Below are 26426 nucleotides of genomic sequence, written 5' to 3'. Positions count from 1 at the left end.
ACAGCTCTACACCATTCAGAAAATATGCCATTAATTGCCACCCTCAAGATGCGCTCCTGAAACCAGTTTTCAAGGTACATACTGTACCATTACAATAATACCAAAGGACCGTAACCACTTACCCCCCCCCCCCCCACCCTTCCTGACCAGGCCATTTTTTATGTTAAGGCACTGCATTACTTTAAATGACAATTGTGTGATCAATTGTGTTGTGCACAGCCATCCAAAGCAGCGTGCCAGTGTGCCCGAACTGACAGGGAGAAGAACTGTTAGTAAACAAAACAGTTCTTCTCCCCGTCAGAGATTGTCAAAAATCACCAGGTGCCGGCAAGTAATCACTGGCTAGGACCTGGTGACTGACAGCCGTGGTCACGAATGGCAGCGTGGATAGGGCGCACACACGGCTCATGCGGGCCCCCTACCCAGAAGTGCAAAATCACGTATATATACGTGATTTTGCGCACCCGTACCACCCTGGAGCAGTATTTCTGCTATAGGGCAGCGCGGAAGCAGTTAATGTGTAAATGAAGCATTTATGGGGTACTGTATCTAATGCCTTAGCAAAATCCAGATACACTACATCCACAAGCCTTCCTCTATCCAAATTGCAACTTAACTCCTCTTAGAATGTCAAAGGGTTAGTCTGGCAAGAACACATTTTCATAAATCCATGTTGGTTACTACTACTGATACTATTCTCATCAGCAAATTCTTGGATATGGACCCTTATAATTTCTTCCAATAGTATGCATACTATTGATGTTAGGCTGACTGGTCTGTGGTTTCCAGGTACTGTATATATCTAAGCCCTTTTCTGAATATAGGTACCACATTTTCTTATCGCCAATCAGCTGGTACTATTCCGGATATAGGTAAGGAAACATCCTACCTTTGGTCGAGGATCACCTTCTGTCTCTGGTTGTGCTGAGAAGATGCATCCAGCTCCTCTGATAGACTACCTCATCTTATTCAGGTTCTGATGAAGGGGGAAAGTTTTTTTACCCCCAGGACACATCACCCCTTTACCCCCAATTTTACACACCCGCCCCTCAAGTCTACATCCGCACACACATCCAAAAAGCCCACAGACACACAGCCACCTCCCCACTTACACCCCAAATCTACCCACCCAATCCACACACACACACACACACACCTAAATATGGTCCTGGAAAGGAACTACCATCTGTCAAAGATCTTCTTCCTTTTGCTTGTGCTGTGGAGATTCATCCAGTACCTCTGAGGGAAGAGCTCTGATGAACTGGTGTGGGTTTTAGATTGCCAGAATGGGTTGCCATGCCCCTCAAATCCATACACCGACCCACTTCCCTCACACACCCTAAATCAACATACAAAATATGGTTAAGGAAAGGTCCAACTTTTTGTTGAGGGGTCACGGTTTTCCTTACAAGTAATAATTGTAACACTGACATACTCATATAAAACCATACCGTATTACTGAACTGCTGCACAACTTTTGCTAGTGACAGATTTCCTTCCTCTTCTCCTGTACAGCCAAGGAAGCTGCCATCTTAGCCTCTGATTGATCTGCAGTTGTCATGGTGCTACATATGTGATCAGTTATGACACCAGCCATTTGATGGCTTGACAGTTCGGTAAAGGGCACAAGCAACTATGACCATTATCTTTCACAGTATGCCTTGAAAAGGACTGTTTTAAGAAAACGTTAAAAAAAAAAAAATAAGCACAAAGGCTATTACTTACGATCAGTGTGATGAGTCTTTTGTGCTGCTGACTCCTGGCTTAGAAGAAATCTTCCTTTTCCCCCTCCAATCCCTTCCTACCCGTCGCTTTAATCTTCCAACATGGCAGGGGTTAATAGAGCTGAGGTAGCTCATCAAGAGTGCCAGAGTATGCCCACCCTTTATGTCTAGCTTTCCATTCATAAAAGCCATACTATAGCTTCCATGAATTAAAAGCAATTTATGAATGGAGGCCAGGCACAGTGATTGAAAGGTTCACCTCTTCTATTTATAGATGTTTCATTCTTAAAGGTATAATACAGCTTCTTTGAAAGGAGGAGGAGGGCAGAAAGGGCAGGCATCGTCTGGCAGTTTTAGTGAGTGTCTGTTACAGCTCCTGAGTTGTATTAAGCCCCCCTGCATCAGAAGATTACGGCAGTGGGAGGTCAGGGGAGGAAAATTTAGACTAAACTGGGAGACAGCAGCACAAGGGAGACATCACACTGATCATAAGTAATGTCCCATAAGCTTTATATGAAACTGAAAAATAACTGGGTAGAATGCCTCCATTTTATACATTTAAGGATCTGTGAAAAACACAATATTTATATTCCCAACCAGCTGTGTTTATTAACTGCTTGCCGATGTCTAACTGCTTCCTGCGCTGGATCATGTATCTAATACGTGAACCAGCTCTTCCAGATAGGGGGCGCGCGCACACCCACCTGCCAGCCGCTGATTGACAAAGAGGAAGATAGTACAGAGCTCTGTGATTGTAAAAAACACAGAGCTGTGTCCTGACAGTGGGGATGAGCAGGTTTTTGTTTCTCTGCGAAGCAGGGAATAAAAACTGGCACATCCTGTAGTAAAAACAGCACAGTGACTACACCAAGCACTGATGTCACACAGTTAACCCTTTGATTGCCCCTAGATGTTAACCCTTTCCCAGGCCAGTGTCATTATTACAGTGTCAGTGTATATTATTAGCATTGATCACTGTATTAAGTGTCACTGGTTTCCACAAATGTATAAAATGTCAGTTAGTGTCTTTTTGCCCGCCATAAGTTACTTACTAGTATAAAAATAAAAAATACTAGTATATATACACTATAGTTTGTAGACGTTATAACTTTCACACAAAAACCAATCAATATACACTTATTGGGATATTTTTGTTAACCAAAAATGGCGTAAATTTATGAATAAATTTGATTTTTTTTTTTATTGGATATGTTTCATACCAGAAAGTAGAAAAAAATTCTCTAAATGTTTGGTCTTTTTTTTTGTTTATATTAAAAAAAAAACCTTGTGGTAATCAAATACCACCAAAAGAAAGCTCTATTTGTGTGAAAGAAAATTAAACAAATCTCATTTGGGTACAGTGTTGCATGACCACACAATTGTCAGTTAACCACTTCAAATCTTGACACTTTTACCCCCTTCCTGCCCAGGCCAATTTTCAGCTTTCAGTGCTATTTTTGAGACAGATAAAACTTTAGTTTGGTGGTATTTATTCACTACTGGGATTTTTATTCTTTTTGCTATATAAATGAAAAAGTCCAAAACTTTTGTAAATAAATAATCTTTCTTCATAAATCTTAGCCAAAATGTATTCAGCTATCTTTTTACTAAAAAAAATATAACCCAAATTAGTTTATAACCAAAAATTATAATATTGTTTTTTTAACAAACTGTCACCCTAGTAGTACAGTGTTACCATAGTGACACTGTACCACTTGTGGGGGTGTTTTGTTTTTTTTGTTTTTTTTTTTACACTGCTTGCTTTTACAGCCTTTATGGGTGTAAAAGCAATAATTTCTCCTCTCTGACTGCCTTCTTGCAGCCATTGAGAAATACTGTGAGAGCTGTGATTGATCACAGCTTGCCACATGGTACAAGGCTGTTGTGAATAGACTTGTACCATGTGACCTCAGAAGTAGTAAGCAATGATCTCAAGAAGTGATATCTTGTTTACTACTATTCATGAGATCACTGATTGGCCAATCAGTGCTCACATGATTGGGACCTTACACAGAGGTCCCGTACAGCGATCGGTGTTCCTAGGGAGCATGCACAGGCTGAAAATGCGGACGCTGTTTATGAATGGCAACCCGCTCCTGCACTTCTCCCGTCTGGCCGTTTATGTACATGGGCCAGATGGGAAGTGGCTAAAGTAACGCAGTGCCAAACAGAAAAAAATGGCCTCGTCATGAAGGTGATAAAATCTTCCAGAGAGCAAGTGGTTAAACAAACTGCAAAATCAATGTCAGATTTCTTCTAAACCAGACAGAATACTGCAAAGTACAGTGGTCAGAAGTTGTGTTATTAAATGAGCTTGATCTAAGGCAGCCCACTTTTTCATTCAAGAACCTCTTGACTCCTTAATGGAATGACACTCTGGCCCAAGTGATTGTAAGGGAACATGATGTAAATTGAATATGTTGAATAAATACATTATGCAAAGCTGCATGAAATTAAATGCTTAACACAATTTTTCAGCATGGTTTCACATAGCATGAGGTGCAGTCTCCAATACCAACATCCTTGACCTGAGCAAGTAACTGATCGGGAACAAATGTGCAAGGAATGAGGTGGACTCCTGACCCAAATACTCATGTCTATTATTGTTCTATTTCAAACCTTCTTTAGCTGCTCAAAAACATTGAATACTTGCTGTTAATTCTCAGTGGAGATTTGCCTTTAAAGCTGTACTCTGGGAGAAAAATGCTTGTTTTGTCTAGGAGGAACATTAAAAGCAATTGTACTCACCTCATTTCTCCTTTTAGCAGACTTCCTCCCAGCTGAACAACCACTCCTCCAAAGCTACTTCTAGTCGCAGACACTCTGACATCACCACGTACAATGCAGGACAAGCAGTCCTGCATTGTAAGCAAAGACATCAGGGGTTCTCCCAAAACCTAGAGCATCCGAGAGTGCAGGCTGCAGGAGGACAGGATAAGGTAAGTACAGTTGCCTAAGTACCGATTCACATATGTGAGATGCGGCTTACATAGTTACATAGCTAGTCTGGCTGAAAAAAGACAAAAGTCCATCCTGTTCAACCATAGAAAGAAAAAAAGTTATAATTCTATACCCACAGTTGATCCAGAGGAAGGCAAAAAAAACAAAAAAAACCCATGATCCAATTTGCTCCTGCAGGGGAAACAATCCCGGGATCAACTTTACCTATAAATGTTAGTATCCAGTTATATTATGAGTATCCAAGAAAGAATCCATGCCTTTTTTAAAGCAATCCACTGAGCTGGCCAGAACCAACTCTTGAGGGAGTCTATTCCACATTTTCACAGCTCTCACTGTGAAGAAACCTTTCCGTGTTTGGAGATTAAATTTCTTTTCCTACAGACGTAAAGAGTGCCCCCTTGTCCTCTGTGATGACCTCAGGGTGAATAGCTCTACACCGAGTTCACTATATGAACCAATGATGTACTTATAAATGGTGATCATATCTCCCCTTAATCTCCTCTTCTCAAGAGAGAATAAATTCAGTTCCTCTATCTTTCCTCATAGCTGATCTCCTCCATGCCTCTTATCAGTTTAGTTGCCTTTCTCTGTACTTTCCCAAGTTCCCCAAAGTTCTTTTTGTGAGTTGGTGCCCAAAACTGAACTGCATATTCCAGATGAGGTCTTACTAATGATTTGTAATGGCTTAACAGCTCTGGTTTCAGTGCGAACTGAAAAGCAGTCGTTTAGCAGTTCACTTCAGGATTTGAAAAGAGAAAACCAGCCTGAAATGGTGTTCACAAACGCATGACAGAAGTGGTTCCCATATAAGTCAATATGCTTGTAATCTGCGCCCAAAGCAGGCAACACTGCTCAGAAATCGCACAGAACTCTTTTTCAATTCGCACTGCCAGTGCACCGGACATATGTGAACAAGCATCATAGGAAGCAATGTTATTTCACTTGTCATGCGGATTGGATACAGTTCAAACCGCATCCACATATATATGAACCGGCACTTACTCTTTTCCCACAAATAAGCATGTATGCCTTGCCATGCTGGGGGACCCACACAGCAAGCATCTTTTTCCTCAGACCAAAACTGCAGCAGATGGTGCTGAAATTGAGCTCTATTAATATAATCTAGTCAATCACTGAGCTATGGGGAGAAAAATCTAGTAGAAAAAAGCAGAGGTACAGAGCAAAATGAACACAGCTACATCATGCACCTTTGCAGAGGGTGACCCATAGCCATACTCAACAGTATAAAGTAAACCTGTCAAAGTTTGACACTTCAAATTGAGCACATACTGAAAAAAATACATAACCTATAGTTAAAACCTCAATCAAAATGACTGGTGGATCAAGAGATGCGGGCAGTTGAAGTTACATACAACGCTTATCTTTTGCAGTAGTTGAGCTGCACTGGGCACTGTAAAAATCTACTGCCGGGCGCTGCTCTGAATTCAGAGCAGAGTTGCCATTCAAGTATTGTAGACCATTCTTGCATGCAGTACAGTGGGATGAGAAGATGTTGCAAGGGACATAATGCTCAGCATTGCCACAGCCTGTATGCTTCTCAGTCAGTGCCATATCCTTTCCATTGATTTCTGCTCACAGCACTGCCTGTTACTGAAACACTTGCACTTTGATCTGTAGTATCAGAGAGGAAGCATGTGAGAAACAAACGAGAAGAGGTAAAAAGGTTGTTTTTCTTTTTTAACTTTAGGAGGCATGTGCCTGCCATAATAACGGAGTATGACACTTATTTAGTGGCATACAGGAGCCTTTAATTGTACACACATATATATATATATATATATATTTCTCCAGCTTCGACAAGCTGTTTTGCAGGCCTCTGAATTGTTAGATAAAGGGGTTGATTTAATGAAATTGAAGAGTGCAAAATCTGGTACAGTTCTGCATAGAAGTCAATCGGCTTCCAGGTTTTAGCCCTGGTTCACAATGATTTCAAAGTGGTGCAATTTGGTCCCATTTAAAGCACGACTTCAAAGTAGTGCTGATATAGACACAGGTGAGATCTCAGTGCCATTTACCCTATAGTGTATGAGAGTTAAATTGCACTGAAGTGGTGAAAAAGTAATGCAAGAACTATTTTTCAAATTGCGCTACTTGAAATTGCACCTGTTAAGACAGTGCCATAGAAATACATTAGATGCCACTTCAGGTGTGATTTGTAAATCGCATGTTGTATCTGAAGTCGCAGTGTGAACAGCTCTTATTGTCAAAGCTTAATTGGACAAGCTCAAGTTAGAAACTGATTGGCAAACATGCACAGCTGTATCAGATTTTTCACTCTCCAGTTGAAGTAAATCAACTTCATAGTGTATGTGTCTCCACCCCTGTGCTGTCTGGCAGGGATGTCTGAATTTCTTTATATCTATCTACAGTAGATATAAAAAGTCTACACACCCCTGTTAACCACTTCAAGTCCAGACACTTTTACCCCCTTCCTGTCCAGGCCAATTTTCAGCTTTCAGTGCTATCACACTTTGAATGACAAGTGCACGGTCATGCAACACTGTATCCATATGAATTTTTTCGCTTTTTTTGAGACAGATAAAACTTTATTTTGGTGGTATTCATTCACCACTGGGATTTTTATTTGTTTTGCTATATAAATTAAAAAGTCCAAAATGTTTTTTAAAAAAGTGTTTTTCTTGTAAAATTTTGCAAATAAATAATCTTTCTTCATAAATCTTGACCAAAATGTATTCAGTTTTTTTAGTAAAAAACAAAATAACCCAAATTAGTTTAACACCAAAAATTATAATTTTACAAAATGTTTATTTTTTTATTTTATACTGTCACTCTAGCAGTACAGTGTCACCATGGTGACACTGTACTACTTGTGGGGGGTGATTTTTTTTTTTTTTTTTTTACACGGATTGCTTTTACACACATAAAGGCTGTAAAAGCAATAATTTCTCTTTCTCTCTGGCTGCATTCTTGGGAGAGCTGTGATTGGTCACAGCTTGTCACATGGTACAAGGCTGTTGTGAATAGCCTTGTACCATGTGATCTGTGATCATTCACAGATTTCACTAGTAGTAAGCAATGATGTCATAAGGAACATCTTGTTTACTATTCATGTGGTCACTGATTGGCCAATCAGTGATCACATGATCAGGACCTCACACAGAGGTCCCGTACAGCAGTGCCGCATGCTCCTAGGGAGCACGCACAGGCTAAAATGGCGGGCGCTGTTTATGAACGGCAACCCACTCCTGCACTGCTCCCGTCCGGCCATTTATATACATGGGCCAGACGGGAAGTGGTTAAAATGTTAGGTTTCTGTGATGTAAAAAAATGAGACAAAGACAAATCATTTCAGAACTTTTTTCCACCTTTAATGTGACCTATAAACTGTACAACTCAATTGAAAAACAAATCTTTTAGGGGGAGAAATTAAACATAAACTAAATTAAAGCGATTGCATAAGTGTGCACACCCTCTGTGGGGTGATCTGAAGAAGTTTGTGTGCAGGAGATGCCCTCACAATCTGACAGATTTGGAGTGTTTTTGCAAGGAAAAGTGGGCAAATATTGCCAAGATGTGCCATGTTGATAGACTCAAAAATACTGAGTGCTGTAATAAATTCAAAGGGTGCGTCAACAAAGTATTAGTTTAAGGGTGTGTACACTTATGCAACCATATTATTTTAGTTTTTTATTTTTACTTCCCTCCACCTAAAAGCTTTCAGTTTGTATTACAGTTTACAATAAAAAGGTGAAAAAAGTACAGAAATGATTTATCTTTGTCTCATTTTTTTTACACCACAGAAACCGGATATTTTAACAGGGGTGTGTAGACTTTTTATATCGTGTGTGTGTGTGTGTGTAAAAGAAATTAAGACATCCCTGCCAGACAGAACAGACAGGTCTAACATCGACCACTATACAATCACCTTTAGATCTACCAACAACAATATAATGTATGGGCTTGTGTGAATGGATACAAATTGAATAGATTGTTTTGATAATTTTTTTTTTAAGAGCTTGTACAATCCCTGTACCACCATACTGAAGTGTGTGCAGCTACCATAAAACTGTAAATTTTTTATAAACTAATTAAGCAATAGAATTTGATGAAAAGCAAGAGCCCTTATTGGCTCAGCTTGTTCACCTTCCCTCTCCCTGTGTAGGGGTTTATTGGGCAGAGGGTAACAGGCGGCTGACTGCATATTCTGGATAATATGTTCCCCTGTTCAGAAGAATAATTTGGCTCCCATTCTTGGTCTCCTTCTGAAAATGCTTAATGCTTTAAACTGATCTGCCCATACTTTTTTTTTTTTTTCTTGAGTCAATGATCTGGGAAAAAAACATGCAGATTAAGACTTATTGATCTGCATATCTGTTCCAGGTTGGGGACTGAGAAAGTCATCAGGCCATTGTTTTTAGCATGATCGCTCAGGAACCAAATTTTCAGAAAGATATTGACGATTTCTCACAAATTTCTGTCAGGACAGATTACCTTTTAAAAAACACTTACTATGGATTCAATTCTGCTATGTGTTTGTATGCACCAATAGGGCTGAGAGAGTCAGAAAAAGAAAATGTGCAGTAGCTGCCCACAACTAAAAACCAGGCTAACCTGCTCTACTAGATATACTACAGATGGAATTCAGTTATTGCTATAAGCACCAAATGAAACCAAGTCCTATATGATGAGGTGTCAAGGCTTGGTTTATTTTAAGGTTTATTACCTAATGGCAAGTGTGCAGACTCAGAAATAGGGCTTTGTACTTTTTTTTCCCCAACAAACTGAATTAATAATTTTTAGTGGTAACAAACAAATCTGTGCTTATCTTTCAAAAATCAGCACCATTAATGATCCCACACACTGACAAGTAAATAAAGAGCAAAAACAGGTAGCGCACACACCTAGTGCATTATCCAAGGTTTATTGTAGGAGTGAAAGAATAATAAAAACATACTCACAAACGAAGCATGTATCTAAAAAGCATAGAAAAATGACAATGGCCACAACGGCAGGCAAGGTGTTCTCACTGTCAGTGTGGTCAAATGGTTGACGCGTTTCGGGGACGAATCCCTTTCCTCAGAGCTTATGACCAGCCTCTGATGCAGATGTGTGATGAATGGAAAGTACTAGCCTTGCTGTTGATGCCTCAACAGCAAGGCTCCTACTTTCCATTCATCACACATCTGCATCAGAGGCTGGTCATCAGCTGTGAGGAAAGGGATTCGTCCCTGAAATGCGTCAGCCATTTGACCGCACTGACAGTGAGAACACCTTGCCTGCCGTTGTGGCCATTGCCATTTTTCTATGCTTTTTAGATACATGCTTCGTTTGTGAGTATGTTTTTATTATTCTTTCACTCCTACAATAAACCTTGGATAATGCACTAGGTGTGTGTGCGCCACCTGTTTTCTCTCTATTCAGTGATTTCCCCATCTGAGGAGGGCTGCACCCCTGAAGCATTTCCTTTGGTTGTCACTGTCCTGGTACCCTTGGCTTCCCTTTTGGCTGTGCATATCCTGAGGCGCTGGAGATTACATACGATATCAAGTAAATAAAGAGCACCCAAAACGCTGTGTGTGTCATTCATAATAAAAAAATATATTTTTTATTTTACAATTCTAACACAGGAGTTAAAAGGTAAACACAAAAATACAATTAACAGTAATTTTAAAAGGCAGAAACACATTTTTGATACATAGATACAAAGATAGTTAATTTAAACAAACTACATATAAATGTATGTAAGAATAAATTCATGCAAGTTCACCTAAAATCCAAATGTCCCAAAACTATTAACACATAATTATAAAACATTATTAAAAATATGTTAAAATATTTTGAATACACTATTAAACATCTTCATTTTAAAACCTCAAATTGCATTACAATAAATAATTTTGTTCCATCTGGACTTTTCCCATTTTCAATGAATCTAAAACCCATGACACTGAAACAATTTTAAATTTTCTTTGAAATGTTCTCCTCTGAGCTTTCATCTCTAGCAATCGAGACTTGTCATCACTTACAATTACATGAGAAACTCCTTCTTGAAGCTGATTCACCACTTTAGCTCCATGAAATCGTAGCTGTAATGCAGTTATATTTAAACTAGAAGTTGGAATTTTAGTGTCTGGATCACTAATAGTTGTAAACATATCATTGTATACAACACATTGGCGAAATATACTGTGGAGAGTCTCCTCCCATGAATAACGTTGTTCTAAGTCAGCAATCATGTCCAGAGGAATTTTTTCTTTAGTGTCAGGCATTCTGCTAAACAGCTCCTTCAGCTCCCTCTCATTAGTATCTGTGAAATAGCTGTCACCGTAGCAGTCATATTCAGAGGCAAAGTGCTCTTTGGTGGATGGACACATATGAATCATATGCTGAGGCTGCCAAGGAACAAACATTTTGCTTTCAAAACACTCAAGAAGCCAGGCTGCTCTAACAACATCATGTTTTTTTGACAAAATTATGTTCTTTACTCGAACATTTGTGTCTCCAACAATGACACAATAGGTATCTTGCCCAGGATTTTGGACAACTATACCACCACATGCAGCAATCATGCTCTCCAGGTCACCCTTTGAATGTTTTTCTATTCCGCTCATTATGCAAAATTCAACATCTTCAAACATATTAGACTGTTTTGTGATGTTAGAAAAATCTGGTGCTTTTAGATGTGAAACCACTCCTATGACCTTCCTAATTTTAGGGGCAATTTTCCGCTTTTTCTCCTGTGGTTGATCATTTACATCTAAGTGCTTTGAAGCCAATTTTCCAGAAGCCTTTTCTCTGAATTGTTCTAAGTCATCAATGGTCATGCAGTCATACCATTCCTTGTCCTCTCTGATCTTCTCAATTCGAGGAAAACGAAGAGTACAGTTCGTTTTGTACATATCACTGGGAACAATTTCAGCAGCCTTTACCTGAATAATGACAGAGTTACAAGGTTGGATATAAACCTCAGGCTTCTCAGTTCCACATAAAATATCAGAAGGAGGATCTCTCTTGCGGTAAACCTTCCAGTGAGGAGCCAACTTTAAACCAAGATCATACAACTCTTTCATTGTGTAGCCAGAGCCTATGCGACAAACAGAATGAAAAACAGATGGTTTTTCTCCAGGTGCTGGGGTTTCAGCTACAGCACATAAGAAATGAGACATCATGCCACCTCGCTGGCCCTTGCCCCAGTAACCTCCAACAATTAGAAGATCTAACTCATCCATTAGTCCATTAACATATTCTGGTTTAATCTTCAGCCACCCCTCCCCACGTTTATCTGGTTTATAAATGGACATAGGGTCTTTTACCATTATACCTTCTTCACGATTATCAATGGCTTCATTTAGTGCATCCACAACCTCTTTTCTGGTGCTAGCATCTGTTTTCTGAACAATATGAATTCTCCCAGTAACTGGAGTAAATATTTCATGAAGGATATCATACCTTTTTCTCAGTGTTTCATGAGCTAATTTCTGGTTATTAAATATCAAGATATCAAACACGCAGTAACAAGTTTGGAGATCGGAATCATCAACCATTCTCTTTATATCAAATTTGTTTCCTTTTTGCATAAATGTCTTTGTATTTGGATTGTAAGCCATCATCTCTCCATCCAAAATACAATTTTGCAAATCCATATGAAACACGTTATGAATAAATGGTGTTAAGGAGCCTTCAAGGGGAGACGCGCCAAACTGCTGAGTGTAATCAAATCCATTTCTGGAAAAATATTTGTACACATCACCATCTTTGTGCAACTGCATTCTCTCCCCATCAAGCTTTGTTTCAATGTAAAAGCTCTGGTGGTTCATCTGTTTTTCTATTTGTTGAATATTGGCAATTGCAGCAAGCATGGGTTTGAAAGCAGAAAACATGGAGATGGAAACATCACTGAGACATACACTGGGGTCATGTAGTTGAACGCACACTTTCTCAAGATCTGTGGTAACATTGTGAAGTTCTGCAGCATCACGATGAAAGATGGAAAACACAGTTTGCTGGCTAAAGCCAAGTTTCATGTCTTTAATAATCATTCTTATCAGCCACTTCTGTTCTAGAGCAGTTGTATTAGCAATCAAATGAAGAAGGCTTTTTTCTATGAGTTCCTTCTTTCTAGCTGCATTGTTGCTTGCTATTGCATCCAACTGATCATTGACATCTTGTATGGTCAAGTTCCCATCTTTTCGACACCGTGACTTAAGAACAAAGTACGCAATTGCAGCAAAATCTCCAGCATCAGAATTTGAGCCAGTAGGAGTTCTATAATTTAAAAGTTTCAAAGCATCTTTACCTTCTTTAGGCAAGCCCAGAACTTTAATATATAGTTTGGCAAGCATTGTCTCTTTGATTCCATATGCCATTCTCTCCCTTTCCAACTGTGGCAGGATAAGTCTCATTGCAGGATAGAAAGAGTCTGTTGCCTTGGGGTCATTTTTATGTAGAGCATCATGAAATTTCCTCCATGAGTCAACAAACTGCTTAAAAATATTTACTTTATCAGCTCGGTTCTTAGTCCTCTGAATTCTTTCCAAAGTACTGCAAAGATCAGCAAATGGGACTTGCGATGCTACAGTGCCCTTAACCACAGAACTTGAGGAGCTAGATGCCGACATCAGGAATTCTGTAAATTAAAAAAAATCAATCTGAAATATTTGTCCCCAGCCAAACATAACCATTTGAAATTACATTTAATAATGGGACACAATCTTTATAAAGTATATCTGAATCTAAAATTTGTATTTTTAATTTTGGATAGAATAGGGAATAGTTAAAACCTTTGCAAACTTTTTTTTCCTGTGTGTTTCTGACTGAGGAATTTTTTCTTCATATCCTATCTCAAGATACAGCAGGAAGTGATATACTGTCTCTCCAAAATAGACAGAAATGTCTTTTAAATCATTATCAATGGAACAATTGTTTCCACTGAAAGATTTTTTTGTTCCAGCGACACCTCAAAATTTAAAGTTTTCCTTACTTTCAGCCCTGATCATAATGGTTACCATGACAGGCCAAGTTCTCCTTTTGAGTACAATATGCTATTTAGACAAGGAATTCAAAAGGATTCAAAGACACTGTGCAGTTCGGTTTACTTGTAGGCTATTCAGGTCACCTCTGAAGCCTGGCTGAAAAACATCCACATTGTTTGCACACTCTTATCCTGGATTATTGGCAGGACATAAAATCTACTGGCTGCTCGCCCCCAGCAACACAGGAGCGATTGAACTACCATGTTTTAATGCTGCACATGTGTAGTGCACTTACTCCTATAGCAGCAGCAACTGAGCTAAGGGAGAGCACGCTGTGCATGCATGGCATTTGAACATGACAGCAAAATTTCTACTTTGCTGCTGAGGGCCGAGAGTGAGTGGACAACAGATTTTGTGCCCCATCAATTATACAGTGAGGGACAAGGCAAACAACGTGGGAGTTTCTCAGCCAGACTTTGAGGGTGACCCAAACAGCCTACTGTTAGATCAACTACATGAAACAGCACCGTGACAAAATGTAGATTCTGGAATTCCTCACAAAAAATAGCACATTTCTGGGTATTTGATTGTGCCTAGGCAATACTGTGCCTAAATAGTGCATATTGCTGAACTGCTAAGCATAACAGCAAATCTGTTGCTTTGCCTTGCAGAATCAAAGCCAAAAATTCACTTTTAAGTATTTCAGCTACAGGTAAATAGGGTTACCTGTATGATTTTCAGTAAAAGTTTGCCTTCAACAAAATAATAATGCATCACACTATCAAAGTCATCCTAACTGCTTCTTCAGCATTTTTTTTACTTTGTAACACACACACACACACACACACACAGATATTTTGTCCCATTTGATACACAACAGTGTATATCTTCTTTTATACTGCTTCCGTAATGATCGAAAAAACAAAAAATTCAGATGACATGGATGAGACAAACCTGAACAGGAGAGATTGTTCTGTAGTAGTGGCTAGTTAATGTTTGGTGATCTCCAGTGTCAAAAGAACAGGCACTCAGGACTAAGAACCTGGACAGACAAAAAAAAAAAAAAAAGTAAAAAATAAAAAAAAAAAAAAATCAAATATTCAAGCAGAATTTACTCCATACTAAGAGGAACAACAAAACATTTATTTGCAAAGCTCAGCTAAGCAGTGTATCTTACAGACTTCGTTCCCACTTTCCCTTATGATGTTATAACAGTAGAAGTGTAGAATGGGATGAGGGTTTTTACGGTGGATAATACTAAGAGAGAGAGGGAGAGACTTACTTTGCAGCAGTTATGCTACTAGCACCTTACATTGGCATTGAAGCATGAGCAATGCAAATTTCCATGCCATACTCCAGACTGTCCTACAGAAATGTCTCCTCTGCCATCAGGAAAAACCTCACTAGGCCTCTGACTCACATTATTACCTCTCCTCTAGTCCCTCACCCATTGTAGACAGCAAGTAAAAACCCACCTTAATCTCAAGGCCTCATAGGATGGGGAAATGCTAATTATTCCCAACAAATAAAGTCAAAATCTGGTTGACATCATTCTAATATTCCCTTTGACTTCCCAGATATTGACCAACTGTGGTCCTTCAGTCTCTTTTAAAGGATAAGTTCACCTTTTCGTAAAAAATAATAAATGCATATTTTATTGCAGGTAAAAAATTGTGCATTTATTATTTTTGTCTGTGGGAGCCTGTAAAGCATTGCACCAGCAATCAGCAGATCGCTGGTGCCATGCAGGTCTCCTACACATCTGTCAGAATATCTGCTTGCTTGTATGGGATGTATGAGCAAGCAAATATACTGACAGGAAAAATCAATGAACTACCACGGAGCTCCACAGCGCTGTGGTAGTTCACTGTAGACTGCAGGCTGACAGCCACTAAGGCTGCCAGGACTTATAGTCTCTCATTCACAGAATGCTGTGAATGAGTGACACGAGCAGAGCCCCGAACGGCCACGTTTTTTTAATTTGACAGCTAACGAGGAGGGGAGATGATCCCCCGCTAGCTACCAAAGCGAGGAGCGGGGATTGGTCAGATCGTAACATGTTACACCCTGAATATGGGTGTAACATATTACGAAAGGTGAACTTATCCTTTAAGCCAGAGGTCTCCAAACTTTTCAAACAAAAGGCCAGTTTACTCTCTTTCAGACTTTCAGGGGGCCAGATTGTGGCCAGTGGGGGTAGAAAATGTTCCTGACCCAGCATCAATGAGCATAAACATTACCTTAGGCTTTGTGGTCAGTAGGAGTAATGCATCATCATTGGCATTAGTGGCATAAATAGTGCCCCATAATTGGCATCAGTTGAAGACCTAGTGCCCCATTGTTGAAGCAGGTCAGGTCAGGTCAGGTCATCTTTATAATGCACAAGGCAGCCTCCCACTACTCAGGTTTCTGCTGAACTGTACCATCCCATACATACTGCTTGACAATTCTTTAACTCACTGGTGCCTACATATAGCCCTTTGGCACTATTTGTGCTGCCCTCAGGGCCCTTGCAGACACTAATTTGTGTTTTCCTATTACCCAATAATAGCAGTGATTTCTAACAGTCTCGTGTTGTACGTTCTATCTATGACTGTCTCTTGATGCATGTCCCCAGTCTGCAACAACTCTTCTGCAGTCTCTAACCATCTCTTGTGTCATGTCCGCAGTCTTTGACCATCTCCTGTGCCAAATCTGAAGTCTCTGACCATCTTCTGTGCCATATCCGCAGTCTTTGACCATAATTTGTATTATATCCATAGTCTCTGATCATCTCCTGTATCCTGTCTGCAGTCTCCAACTATCTCTTGTATCACTTCTGGAGTCTCTGACTAGCTCTTGTATTGTGCCCACATGCTTTGACTATATTCTGTTATGTGTTTGTTGTCTATGACACTGAGTATTCACTGAATTATACCTGTAACCCTTTGGTGATATCAAGACTGCACTTAAGGCCCCCCATATCAAGAAAGTTGACCACCACTTGTTTACTTATTGAAAGCCGATCAATCACTACTAAACCAAATAATTAAGAACCCATTAAGGAGACTAAAGTATAACTTTACCTATAATAGTTTGATGAAAAATAATGTTCTTTAGGACATTACATTCCACATTATTATTATTAATAATTATGCTACCAAAATGAGTGTGCGCTGTAAATTGCCTCCAGCATTGTTTCTGTTTCTTCTTGCTGAAGGCTGCCACTTTGCTGAAGCCCAGAGCCAATGAGCAGCAGTAAATCTTCATGTGTCAGATCAGTCTCTACATTTTAGGCACAGCACCAAAAAATAGAGAGCAACTCAGCATGTGAAGAGCAGGATGAGACAGTGTAATACTAGGCATTAAACAGTATAGGCACTTATTTATTATGTTTTACATAGCTATACCTGCAAAAGGGGCAATCTTGAAGTGACTAGCAGGACTTCACTTTCTGAGTAAAGTTCCACTTTGACAACACCCCCCTGAGAACCCCTTTCCAGATGCTACATACACAAATAGCCCATGACCATAGCTTCCAATTTCTGATATGATAAAGATGGACACCTTTTAGCATACATTATGTACACAAAAAGACATGGCCCAGTTACACTGACCACAAAAAACTGGCTAAACCACACAAGTGCTTTTGTGACCTATATTTTTCCTTTATATTAACTCTTCAAAATACCAAATACAGTAATGAAGAGGTTGGATAAATAATTCAGTGCAGCGCAACACTTTTTGTATAAAAATAGCACATTTTGTATAGAGATGTATGCATCAGACCAAGAGAGGCTGCACGAAGGACAGAGGGATTTGGTCTCCAAAGAGAGACAGTTCCTCCAAATTAGGGACAGTTGGAAGTTATGCATACCACGTAGCCGCATGTAAGGTAACCCAACACAAGTCCAAAATTAACAGATTCAGTTTTAATATGTTTCAAAAACATTATCTGTAAAAAAACAATCTTTGGAATTCATGAATATAAAGGCAAAAGAGCTAAAGCAATGTTATACAAAAAAAATTTTATTTACTACCCTTGCAAAGGATTCCTGGACCTATCTGAATCTCATCTTTCCTGTTTTTATATACAGTAGTAAACCGCTTGTTACAGCAGAAAGCGTTGTGCAAGGCTTAGGCAGCTTTTCCTGAAATAGTACAAAGGGTTAGGAATTTGCCTTATTAAGAGAACAGGGAGGGAAGAATGGCCAGCCTGAAATAGACCCTAGCCCCATTTTTTTTTTCCAAGATACATGCCCATCTCTCCTAACCAAAGCAGGATGGCCACAATAAAAAGCTGCTCTCGCCCAGTACAAACCAGGAAACCTCTGCCAGTGTCATGTGACCACATGTCAATTGTGTGACCACATGTCAATTGTGTGACCACATGTCAATTGTATACAATGGATGGCTTCTTGTCATGCCATCCATTGTCTACAATTATGTTGTAAGCTGTGACTGGTCAAAGCAGTCACATGATACACATAGGGCCATTCACAGCCCATCTGAATCATGTGATCAGCTTTGTCCAATCACAGCTAATCACAACAAAAGACTGAATTAATCAGTTTCATTCAGTAACAATTATTGCAAATATCAATGAGAAAAAAAAAAAAAAGGAAAAATCCTGATCACTTGCCCAGAGTAGTTCAATGTTACTATGGTAACATTGTATTGCTTTGGTAAAAAAAAAGTTGAAAAAAAAAATAATGTAATAAAAAATAAAAAAAAGTGAAAAAAAAAAAGTGATACTAGAGTCTTTTTTCAACCTAAATATGTAACATTCCTTTTGACTTTGAAAAGCTAAACATTCCACATGCTTCATGCAGGGTAATTCTGCTGACCAACACTTCAGCCACAAGATCCTGCGCAAGTGCACAGACAAAAGTCCAAAATAAGAAATTTGTTATATGGAATTTTCAAACATTATGTTGACTAAAGGCACGTGAGAAAGTATCCAGGTTTCTGCTCAAATCGGTATCTCTGCTAGAAGGATCTCTCTCTTTCCCTCATTGTGCCACGAGCCAAACCTTGAGGCTTGGTGGGCTCTTATAGCCGGAATCACTGGCAGCAAAGATGCTTTCCAAAGCCAATGAGGCTTTGAGAAAGTTTCCAGACATATTTAAACACCCAAGCGTTGTCCACTGGGTACGAGGTTCTTACTGAGATAGGATTCTGCAGAATCCACCAAAGGCATTCTCCATTTTTTTTAGTAAACTCAGTCTTCATGGAGTATTACTGAGCAAACTTTTTGGGTGGAACGAACACCTGGTCAGGGTGAGCCCAGTCCCCCTTCAAAACCTCCTTTTAAATGAAGATGTACAGGGAAGGACTGAGGATGCTGTGGTGGCGTCCAGAATGCAAATCCTGAGACCCTTGAAATAGAGGGTTCAGGAAGTGGTACTTTCAAATTAGTCCAGAAAACTTCCACGAGAAAACCCACAAAGCATTTTGGGTCAAAGATAAACTCTGACCCTGGGTTCTTCCAGCGTAGATTCCTTGAATGAGGACTCCTCCACATCCCTTTCCCTTGGAATATTCTTGTCTTCCTTTGCCTCATCTTCCACTGGTTCCTCTTCTGCTAATAAAGATAGTGAGGGGAGGGGAGGAGGAATGCTTCCATTGGTGATAGAGGTGGTCCAAACTGGCAAAGCTAAAGCTAAGGGGGTCACGAGCACAGACTACTCCAGGGCACTCTCCATTCTTGCCGCATGACCCTGCAGGGGGGGGATCCAGCCATTACGGTGGGCTCTGCCACTAAGAGCCTTCAGGGACTCAACTCTCCCACAGAAGATTACTGCCCTGACCTCTCTAGCACTCTTCTGGTCCACCACGCAACATCTTGTTCTGCAGGTCCAGTGACAAACGGCAACCTTACACAGGCTGTCCCCCTCCCCCCACTCCCTCCAGTGAGGGATCTGAAAGAAACTAGTCTCCTAATCCCACATGGAACCGCTGAAAACTAGGTATTGATTTTTTGTGTAGAGAATTGTCAAATGTGACCATCACCTTCAGACACTAGCAAAAAACAAAAAAGTCTTTTTATTTCTACATTTTCCCAAAAAATTGTAACAAAAAATTACAACCTCCAAAAAACTCACCATGCCTCTTATTACAGTACATCAGGATTGATCGATTGTCAGATATATATACAGTGAAGGAAATAAGTATTTGATACCCTGCTGATTTTGAATGTTTGCCCACTCACAAAGAAATGATCAGTCTAAAAATCGAATGGTAGGTGTATTGTAACACTGAGAGACAGAATAGCAACACAAAATTCAAAAGAAATGCATGTCAAAAATTATGCACTGATTTGCATGTTCATGAGGGAAATAAGTATTTGATCCGCTTCACAAAACATGACTTAGTACTTGTTGGTAAATCCCTTGTTGGCAATCACAGAGGTCAGACATTTCCTGTAGTTGGCCATCAGGTTTGCACACATCTCAGGAGGGATTTTGGCCCACTCCTTGGCAGATCCTCTCCAAGTCATTAAAGTTTGGTGGCTGACGTTTGGCAACTCAAACATTCAGATCCATCCACAGATTTTCAATCGGATTAAGGTCTGGAGACTACCTAGGCCACTCTAGGACCTTACCCCCCTGGCGGTAGTCCCGAGTGTAGCTTGGGGTTAAGTTTCAGTACCAGAAGCAGTAAAACCGAGCTACACTCGGAATTACCATGCAGGGTTGCTCAGGGATTCCCTCCAGCACTTACCTTGTCCTGCACTGCCGCGATGTCCCCCCCTGCAGCGTCCCCGGCAATGTCCTCCAGACGATGCCGGCATCTGTCTTCCGGGTTCCACTCCCTGCGAGCGTCGGGACATACGGGGTATGGAACCGGCGGGAGATTAAAATATGTGACATTCACTCAATACACCCAAATCTCATAGTATTACATTCCTGTATCAAACTATTTCACATACATTTTGTCCCTAGTGCTTTTCCTGTGCCCTGCCTGCATTTTACAGTTCTTTCTGCCTGGAAACTGAGAAACGTCCATGGCGTCCAAAAAGCGCCCCTTTAGGTCAAAAGTGGTTTTAGACCAGCTAGAGAACAACGATGTGCTCAGTTGCTCAGTGATGTGCGAACTTGGAGCTAATTTCAAATTTCAGTGTTTTTGGTTTGATTACATTATTGAATTAAATTTATATTATTATTTTTTTTGATTATTATATTATAATTTCGTGTTTCGAATTTTATCATACCTGGGATGTTTACTAGACTCTTGTTCGGACAGATTTCAGTGAGTTATTCCTAAAAAATTACAGGCCTGCAATAAAAAAACGAAATATTTCCATGCAAAAAAATTTACCGCTTTGAACACAGAAATACTGACATAATCAGACCGCTAGGGAGGTTAATGTGCTTCACTTGAGCCACTCCTTTGTTGCCTTGGCTGTGTGTTTTGAGTCATTGTCATGCTGGAACACCCATCCATGACCCATTTTCAATGCCCTGGTTGAGGAAAGGTTCTCACCCAAGATTTGATGGTACATTGCCCCGTCCATCGTCCCTTCGATGCGGTGCAGTTGTCCTGTCCCCTTAGCAGAAAAACACCCCCAAAGCAGAATGTTTCCATCACCATGTTTGACAGTTGGGATGGTGTTCTTGCGGTCATAGGTAGCATTCCTCCTCTTCCAAACATGGCGAGTTGAGTTGATGCCAAAGAGCTCGCTTTTGGTCTCATCTGAGCACAACACTTTCAACCAGTCCTCCTCTGCATCATTCAGATGTTCAGTGGCAAACTTCAGATGAGCCTGGACATGTGCCTTCTTGAGCAGAGGGACCTTGCGGGCACTGCAGGATTTCAATCCTTGTCGGCGTAGTGTGTTACCAATTGTTTTCTTGGTGACTGTGGTCCCAGCTACCTGGAGATCATTGACAAGATCCTCATGTGTAGTTCTGGAATGATTCCTCACTGTTCTCATGATCACTGACACTCCAGGAGGTGAGATTTTGCATGGGGCACCAGACCTAGGGAGACTGACAGTTGTTTTTGTGTTTCTTCCATTTGCAAATGATTGCACCAACTGTTGTCACCTTCTCACCAGGCTTCTTGGCGATAGTTTGGTAGCCCAGTCCAGCCTTGTGTAGGTCTACAATCTTGTCCCTGACATCCTTGGACAGCTCTTTGGTCTTTACCATGGTGGAGAGTTTGGAATCTGATTGTTTGATTGCTCCTGTGATCAGGTGTCTTTTATATAGGTACAAAATTAGATTAGCAGCACTCCCTTTAAGAGACTGCTTCTAATCTCAGCTTGTTACCTGTATGAAAGACACCTAGCAGCCAGAAATCCTGCTGAATGATAGGGGATCAAATACTTATTTCCCTCATGAACATGCAAATCAGTGCATAATTTGTTAGACATGCATTTCTTTTGAATTTTGTGTTGCTATTCTGTTTCTCAGTGTTACAATACACCTACCATTCGATTTTTAGACTGATCATTTCTTTGTGAGTGGGCAAACATTCAAAATTAGCAGGGGATCAAATACTTATTTCCTTCACTGTATACCATGGTTTGTGGACTCTATAACATTTCTACAGACTAAATAATATACTTATTTCACCAAAGAAATGTAGCAGAATATTTTTTGACCTAAATTTATGAAGAAATGTTATTTATATGCAAAATTATATAACAGAAATGAAGAAAAAAATTTTCTTCAAAAATGTCAGGGTTTATTTAGCAAAAAAAAAAAACTCAGTTGTGATTAAATACCACCAAAAGAAAGCTGTGTGAACAAATGATACAAATTTTTTTATGGGTACAGTGTTGCATGATTGCACAATTGTCATTCAAACTGCAACAACACTGAAAGCTGAAAATTGGCCTGGGCAGGAAGGGGGTAAACGTGCCCAGTATCAAAGTGGTTAAAAGTCAGCAGCTATAGTATTTATAACTGCTGACTTTAAATTTTATTTGGAGAGGGAGACTGGCGCTCCTTAACCCTTCAAATTGTGTACATTGCTGTAAATAGTTTGTAATCCCTGAAGTGTTAACTGGAGCCATCCTTGAGGTATTCAATACAACTGTGTTTATTGAAATATTGGGGTTGATTTACTAAAACTAGAGAGTGCAAAATCTGGTGCAGCTGTGCACGGCAGCCAATCACCTTCTAACTTCAGCTTGCTCAACTAAAGTGGAAGTAATTTTTTTTTATGGTTTACCTACAGATAAGCTGTTAATAAGGCTTACCTGTAAGTACTGTAAATATCTCCTAAACATGCACTATTTAGGAGACATTTACTTCTACAGTGCTGGTCATTTCACCGGCGCATGTGCACTGCGCTCTCAGTGGACAGTGTGCCGTGCCGCGGCCGCCCCAAAAGTCAGGACTCTGCAGCTAGCCCAGCAATGGGCAAACTACGGCCCGGCGGACCTTTTAATCCGGCCCGCGGAGCGTGGCAAACATTGGCTGTCAGGATGTAGGCGGGGCAGCGTGACAAACTCCTCTCACAGTCCGCCCTGAAGACCGGAACGGCGCGGGAACACGGCGAGAGGAACGCGCGGAGCAAAGGTAAGTGAATTGACACAATATGGGGAATGAATTACTATAGGGGGATGAATTACTACATGGGGGATGAATTACTATAGGGGGGATGAATTACTATGGGGGGGATGAATTACTATGGGGGGGATGAATTACTATAGGGGGGATGAATTACTATGGGGGATGAATTACTATGGGGGGATGAATTACTATAGGGGGGATGAATTACTATAGGGGGGATGAATTACTATAGGGGGGATGAATTACTATAGGGGGGATGAATTACTATATGGGGATGAATTACTATATGGGGGATGAATTACTATATGGGGGATGAATTACTATATGGGAGATGAATTACTATATGGGGGATGAATTACTATAGGGGAGATGAATTACTATGGGGGATGAATTACTATATGGGGGATGAATTACTATATGGGGGATGAATTACTATGGGGGATGAATTACTATGGGGGATGTATTTTCAGTTTTAAAAATGTGGCTCTCAAAATAAATTTCAATCGTGGTTTTGGTGAGATTTGGCTCAGTTGAAAAAAAAGGTTGCCCACCACTGACCTAAGGCTATGATTGTGATTATGACGATACACTGTTTCCCTGATTAACCCTTTGCTTACTGGGCCCTTAAACCCCCTTCATGACCAGAGCGCTTTTTGCAATATATGCAGTGTCGGATTTGTTTTAAATGTTGCAATGGTTTTGCGGCTCCTAGTCTTTTTTTCCCTTCGGAAACGGGTCCAAGTGGCTCTTTATGTCTTAAAGGTTGCAGACCCCTGGTATAGTGTATGGTCAGCTTTAATTTGATTCCAAAGGCTTAAGGTTTTTTACCTTCATGCATTCTATGCATGAAGGTAAAAAACCTTTTGTGTGTAGCAGCCACCTCCTCCCGTCAACATTTACATGAGTCCCATCCTGATCCAGATGTACACAAGAGCCTCGGTTTTCCAGGGACTCTCACTCCTGATTGGCTGAGGCAGCAGCAGGAGGCGTTAGCTGCCGGTGCTGTCAATCACAGCCAGTGAACAAATCAGGAGAGGCCGTAGCTGAGGCAAGACTTTAGTATCACTTTAACCTGGCTATACACTATATAACCTAACTGGACAATCCATGTACAATCTCCTTGAGCTTTACCAAAATTATGTAAAAGGGGGGTACATCTAAACCATCCATTCAATCAGTATCAAATCAGGTATGCCCTATTACTACAACTACTAGTAGAAGATAGGACTAAAGGAGATTGAATGATCTGACCGTATAGTGTATGGTCAGGTGATCTGCTGTACAGGGGGTGACGTTAGGAACAACATACATGGCCCAAGTCTAAGTACAGTGCCTTGAAAAAGTATTCATACCCCTTGATATTTTCCACATTTTGTTATGCTATAACCAAAAACATAAATGTATTTTATTGGGATTTTATGTGATAGACCAACACAAAGTGGCACCTAACTGTGAAGTGGAAGGAAAATCATAAATGGTTTTCAACATTTTTTACAAATAAATATCTGAAAAGTGTGGCATGCATTTGTATTCAGCCCCCTTTACTCTGATGACCCTAACTAAAATCTACTGAAACCAATTGCCTTCAGCAGTCATCTAATTAGTAAAGCGTCCACCTGTGTGTAATTCAATCTCAGTATAAATACAGCTGTTCTGTGAAGCTTTCAGAGGTTTGTTAGAGCAGCATCACAAAGGTCAAGGAACACACCAGACAGGACAGGGATAAAGTTGTAGAGAAGTTTAAAGCAGGGTTAAGTTATAAAAAAACATCCCAAGCTTTCAACATCTCACAGAGAAATGTTCAATACATCATCTGAAAATGGGAAGAGTATGGCACAACTGCAAACCTACCAAGACATGGCCGTCCACCTAAACTGACAGGCCGGGCAAGGAGAGCATTAATCGGAGAAGCAGCCAAGAGGCCCATGGTAACTCTGGAGGAGCTGCAGAGATCCGCAGCTCAGGTGGGAGAATCTGTCCACAGGACAACTATTAGTCGTGCACTCCGCAAATCTGACCTTTATGGAAGAGTGGCAAAAAGAAAGCCATTGTTGAATGTAAGCCATAAGACATCCTGGTCGCAGTGTGTGAGAAGCCATTTGGGAGACACAGCAAACATGTGGAAGACGGTGCTCTGGTCAGATGAGACCAAAATTTAACTTTTTGGCCTAAAAGCAAAACGCTATGTGTGGCAGAAAACTAACCGCACATCACCCTGAACACACCAACCCCACCGTGAAACATGGTGGTGGCAGCATAATGTTGTAGGAATGCTTTTCTTCAGCAGGGACAGGGAAGTTGGTCAGAGTTGATGGGAAGATGGACGGAGACAAATACAGGGCAATCTTAGAAAACTCTACAAAAGACTTGAGACTGCGGCGGAGGTTCACCTTCCAGTACAATGACCCTAAACATACAGCCAGAGCTACAATGGAATGGTTTAGATCAAAGCATATTCATGTGTTAGAATGGCCCAGTCAAAGTCCAGACCTAAATCCAATTGAGAATCTGTGGCCAGACCTGAAAATTGCTGTTCACAGACGCTCTCCATCCAATCTGACAGAGCCTGAGCTATTTTGCGAAGAAGAATGGGCAAAAATGTCCCTCTCTAGATGTGCAAAGCTGGTAGAGACATCGCCAAATGATTGCAGCTGTAACATCAGTGAAAGGTGGTTCTACAAAGTATTGACTGGGGGGGGGGGTGAATACAAATGCACACCACACTTTTCACAGATTTGTAAAAAAAATTGAAAACCATTTATCATTTCACTTCACAATTATGAGCCACTTTGTGTTGGTCTATCACATAAAATCCCAATAAAACACATTTATGTTTTTGGTTGTACCATGACAAAATGTGGAACATTTCAAGGGGTATGAATACTTTTTCAAGGCACTGTAGATAGATTTTCTGATTGTTGTACTAAATACAGAATTAAACGTCAGTTGCATATCTTCCTGCTGTAATGCAGCGCTAACGATCCAATGGCAGCCTGCTCACTAACAGCACCCGATAATAAACAGAAGAGGAATGTGATCGAGCAGTTACTATGGTAACAACAGAGGCCGCCCCAGTGACAAGCACCATGACTCTGAATGCAGACATGCCCAGACTCGCCCCCTTAACTTCCATTCCAAGCCCCCATCTTCCGCCTCTCACCTGCTACCCTTCTGTTATCTGCCACACTAGAGGGCCGTGCTATACCACTGACACAAGCAACACGGAACACCACATCATAGCTAAGCGCCAACACCCACCTAGCCCACTGACCTTTGGCCTACGG

At 40.5% G+C, this 26426-nt stretch overlaps 1 protein-coding gene across 1 annotated transcript; it reads right to left on the bottom strand.

Annotated features, from left to right (window-relative positions):
• Window positions 1–10244: 10244 nt before the first annotated feature.
• Window positions 10245–26389, bottom strand: LIG4 (DNA ligase 4). The gene is made up of 3 exons (XM_089693603.1): window positions 26303–26389; window positions 14594–14681; window positions 10245–13293 (listed from the first exon to the last, which is right to left on the bottom strand). The coding sequence occupies exon 3, from the start codon at window positions 13283–13285 to the stop codon at window positions 10550–10552; it is 2736 nt and encodes a 911-aa protein (XP_089549729.1). The 5' UTR covers window positions 13286–13293; window positions 14594–14681; window positions 26303–26389; the 3' UTR covers window positions 10245–10549.
• Between the last annotated feature and the right edge of the window lie 37 nt (window positions 26390–26426).

Source organism: Staurois parvus, unplaced genomic scaffold (assembly GCF_062004578.1).
Source record: "Staurois parvus isolate SC_StPar_1 unplaced genomic scaffold, SC_StPar_1.0 ptg000634l, whole genome shotgun sequence".
Lineage (NCBI taxonomy): Eukaryota > Metazoa > Chordata > Amphibia > Anura > Ranidae > Staurois > Staurois parvus.
This window is presented reverse-complemented; position numbering and strand designations above follow the sequence as displayed.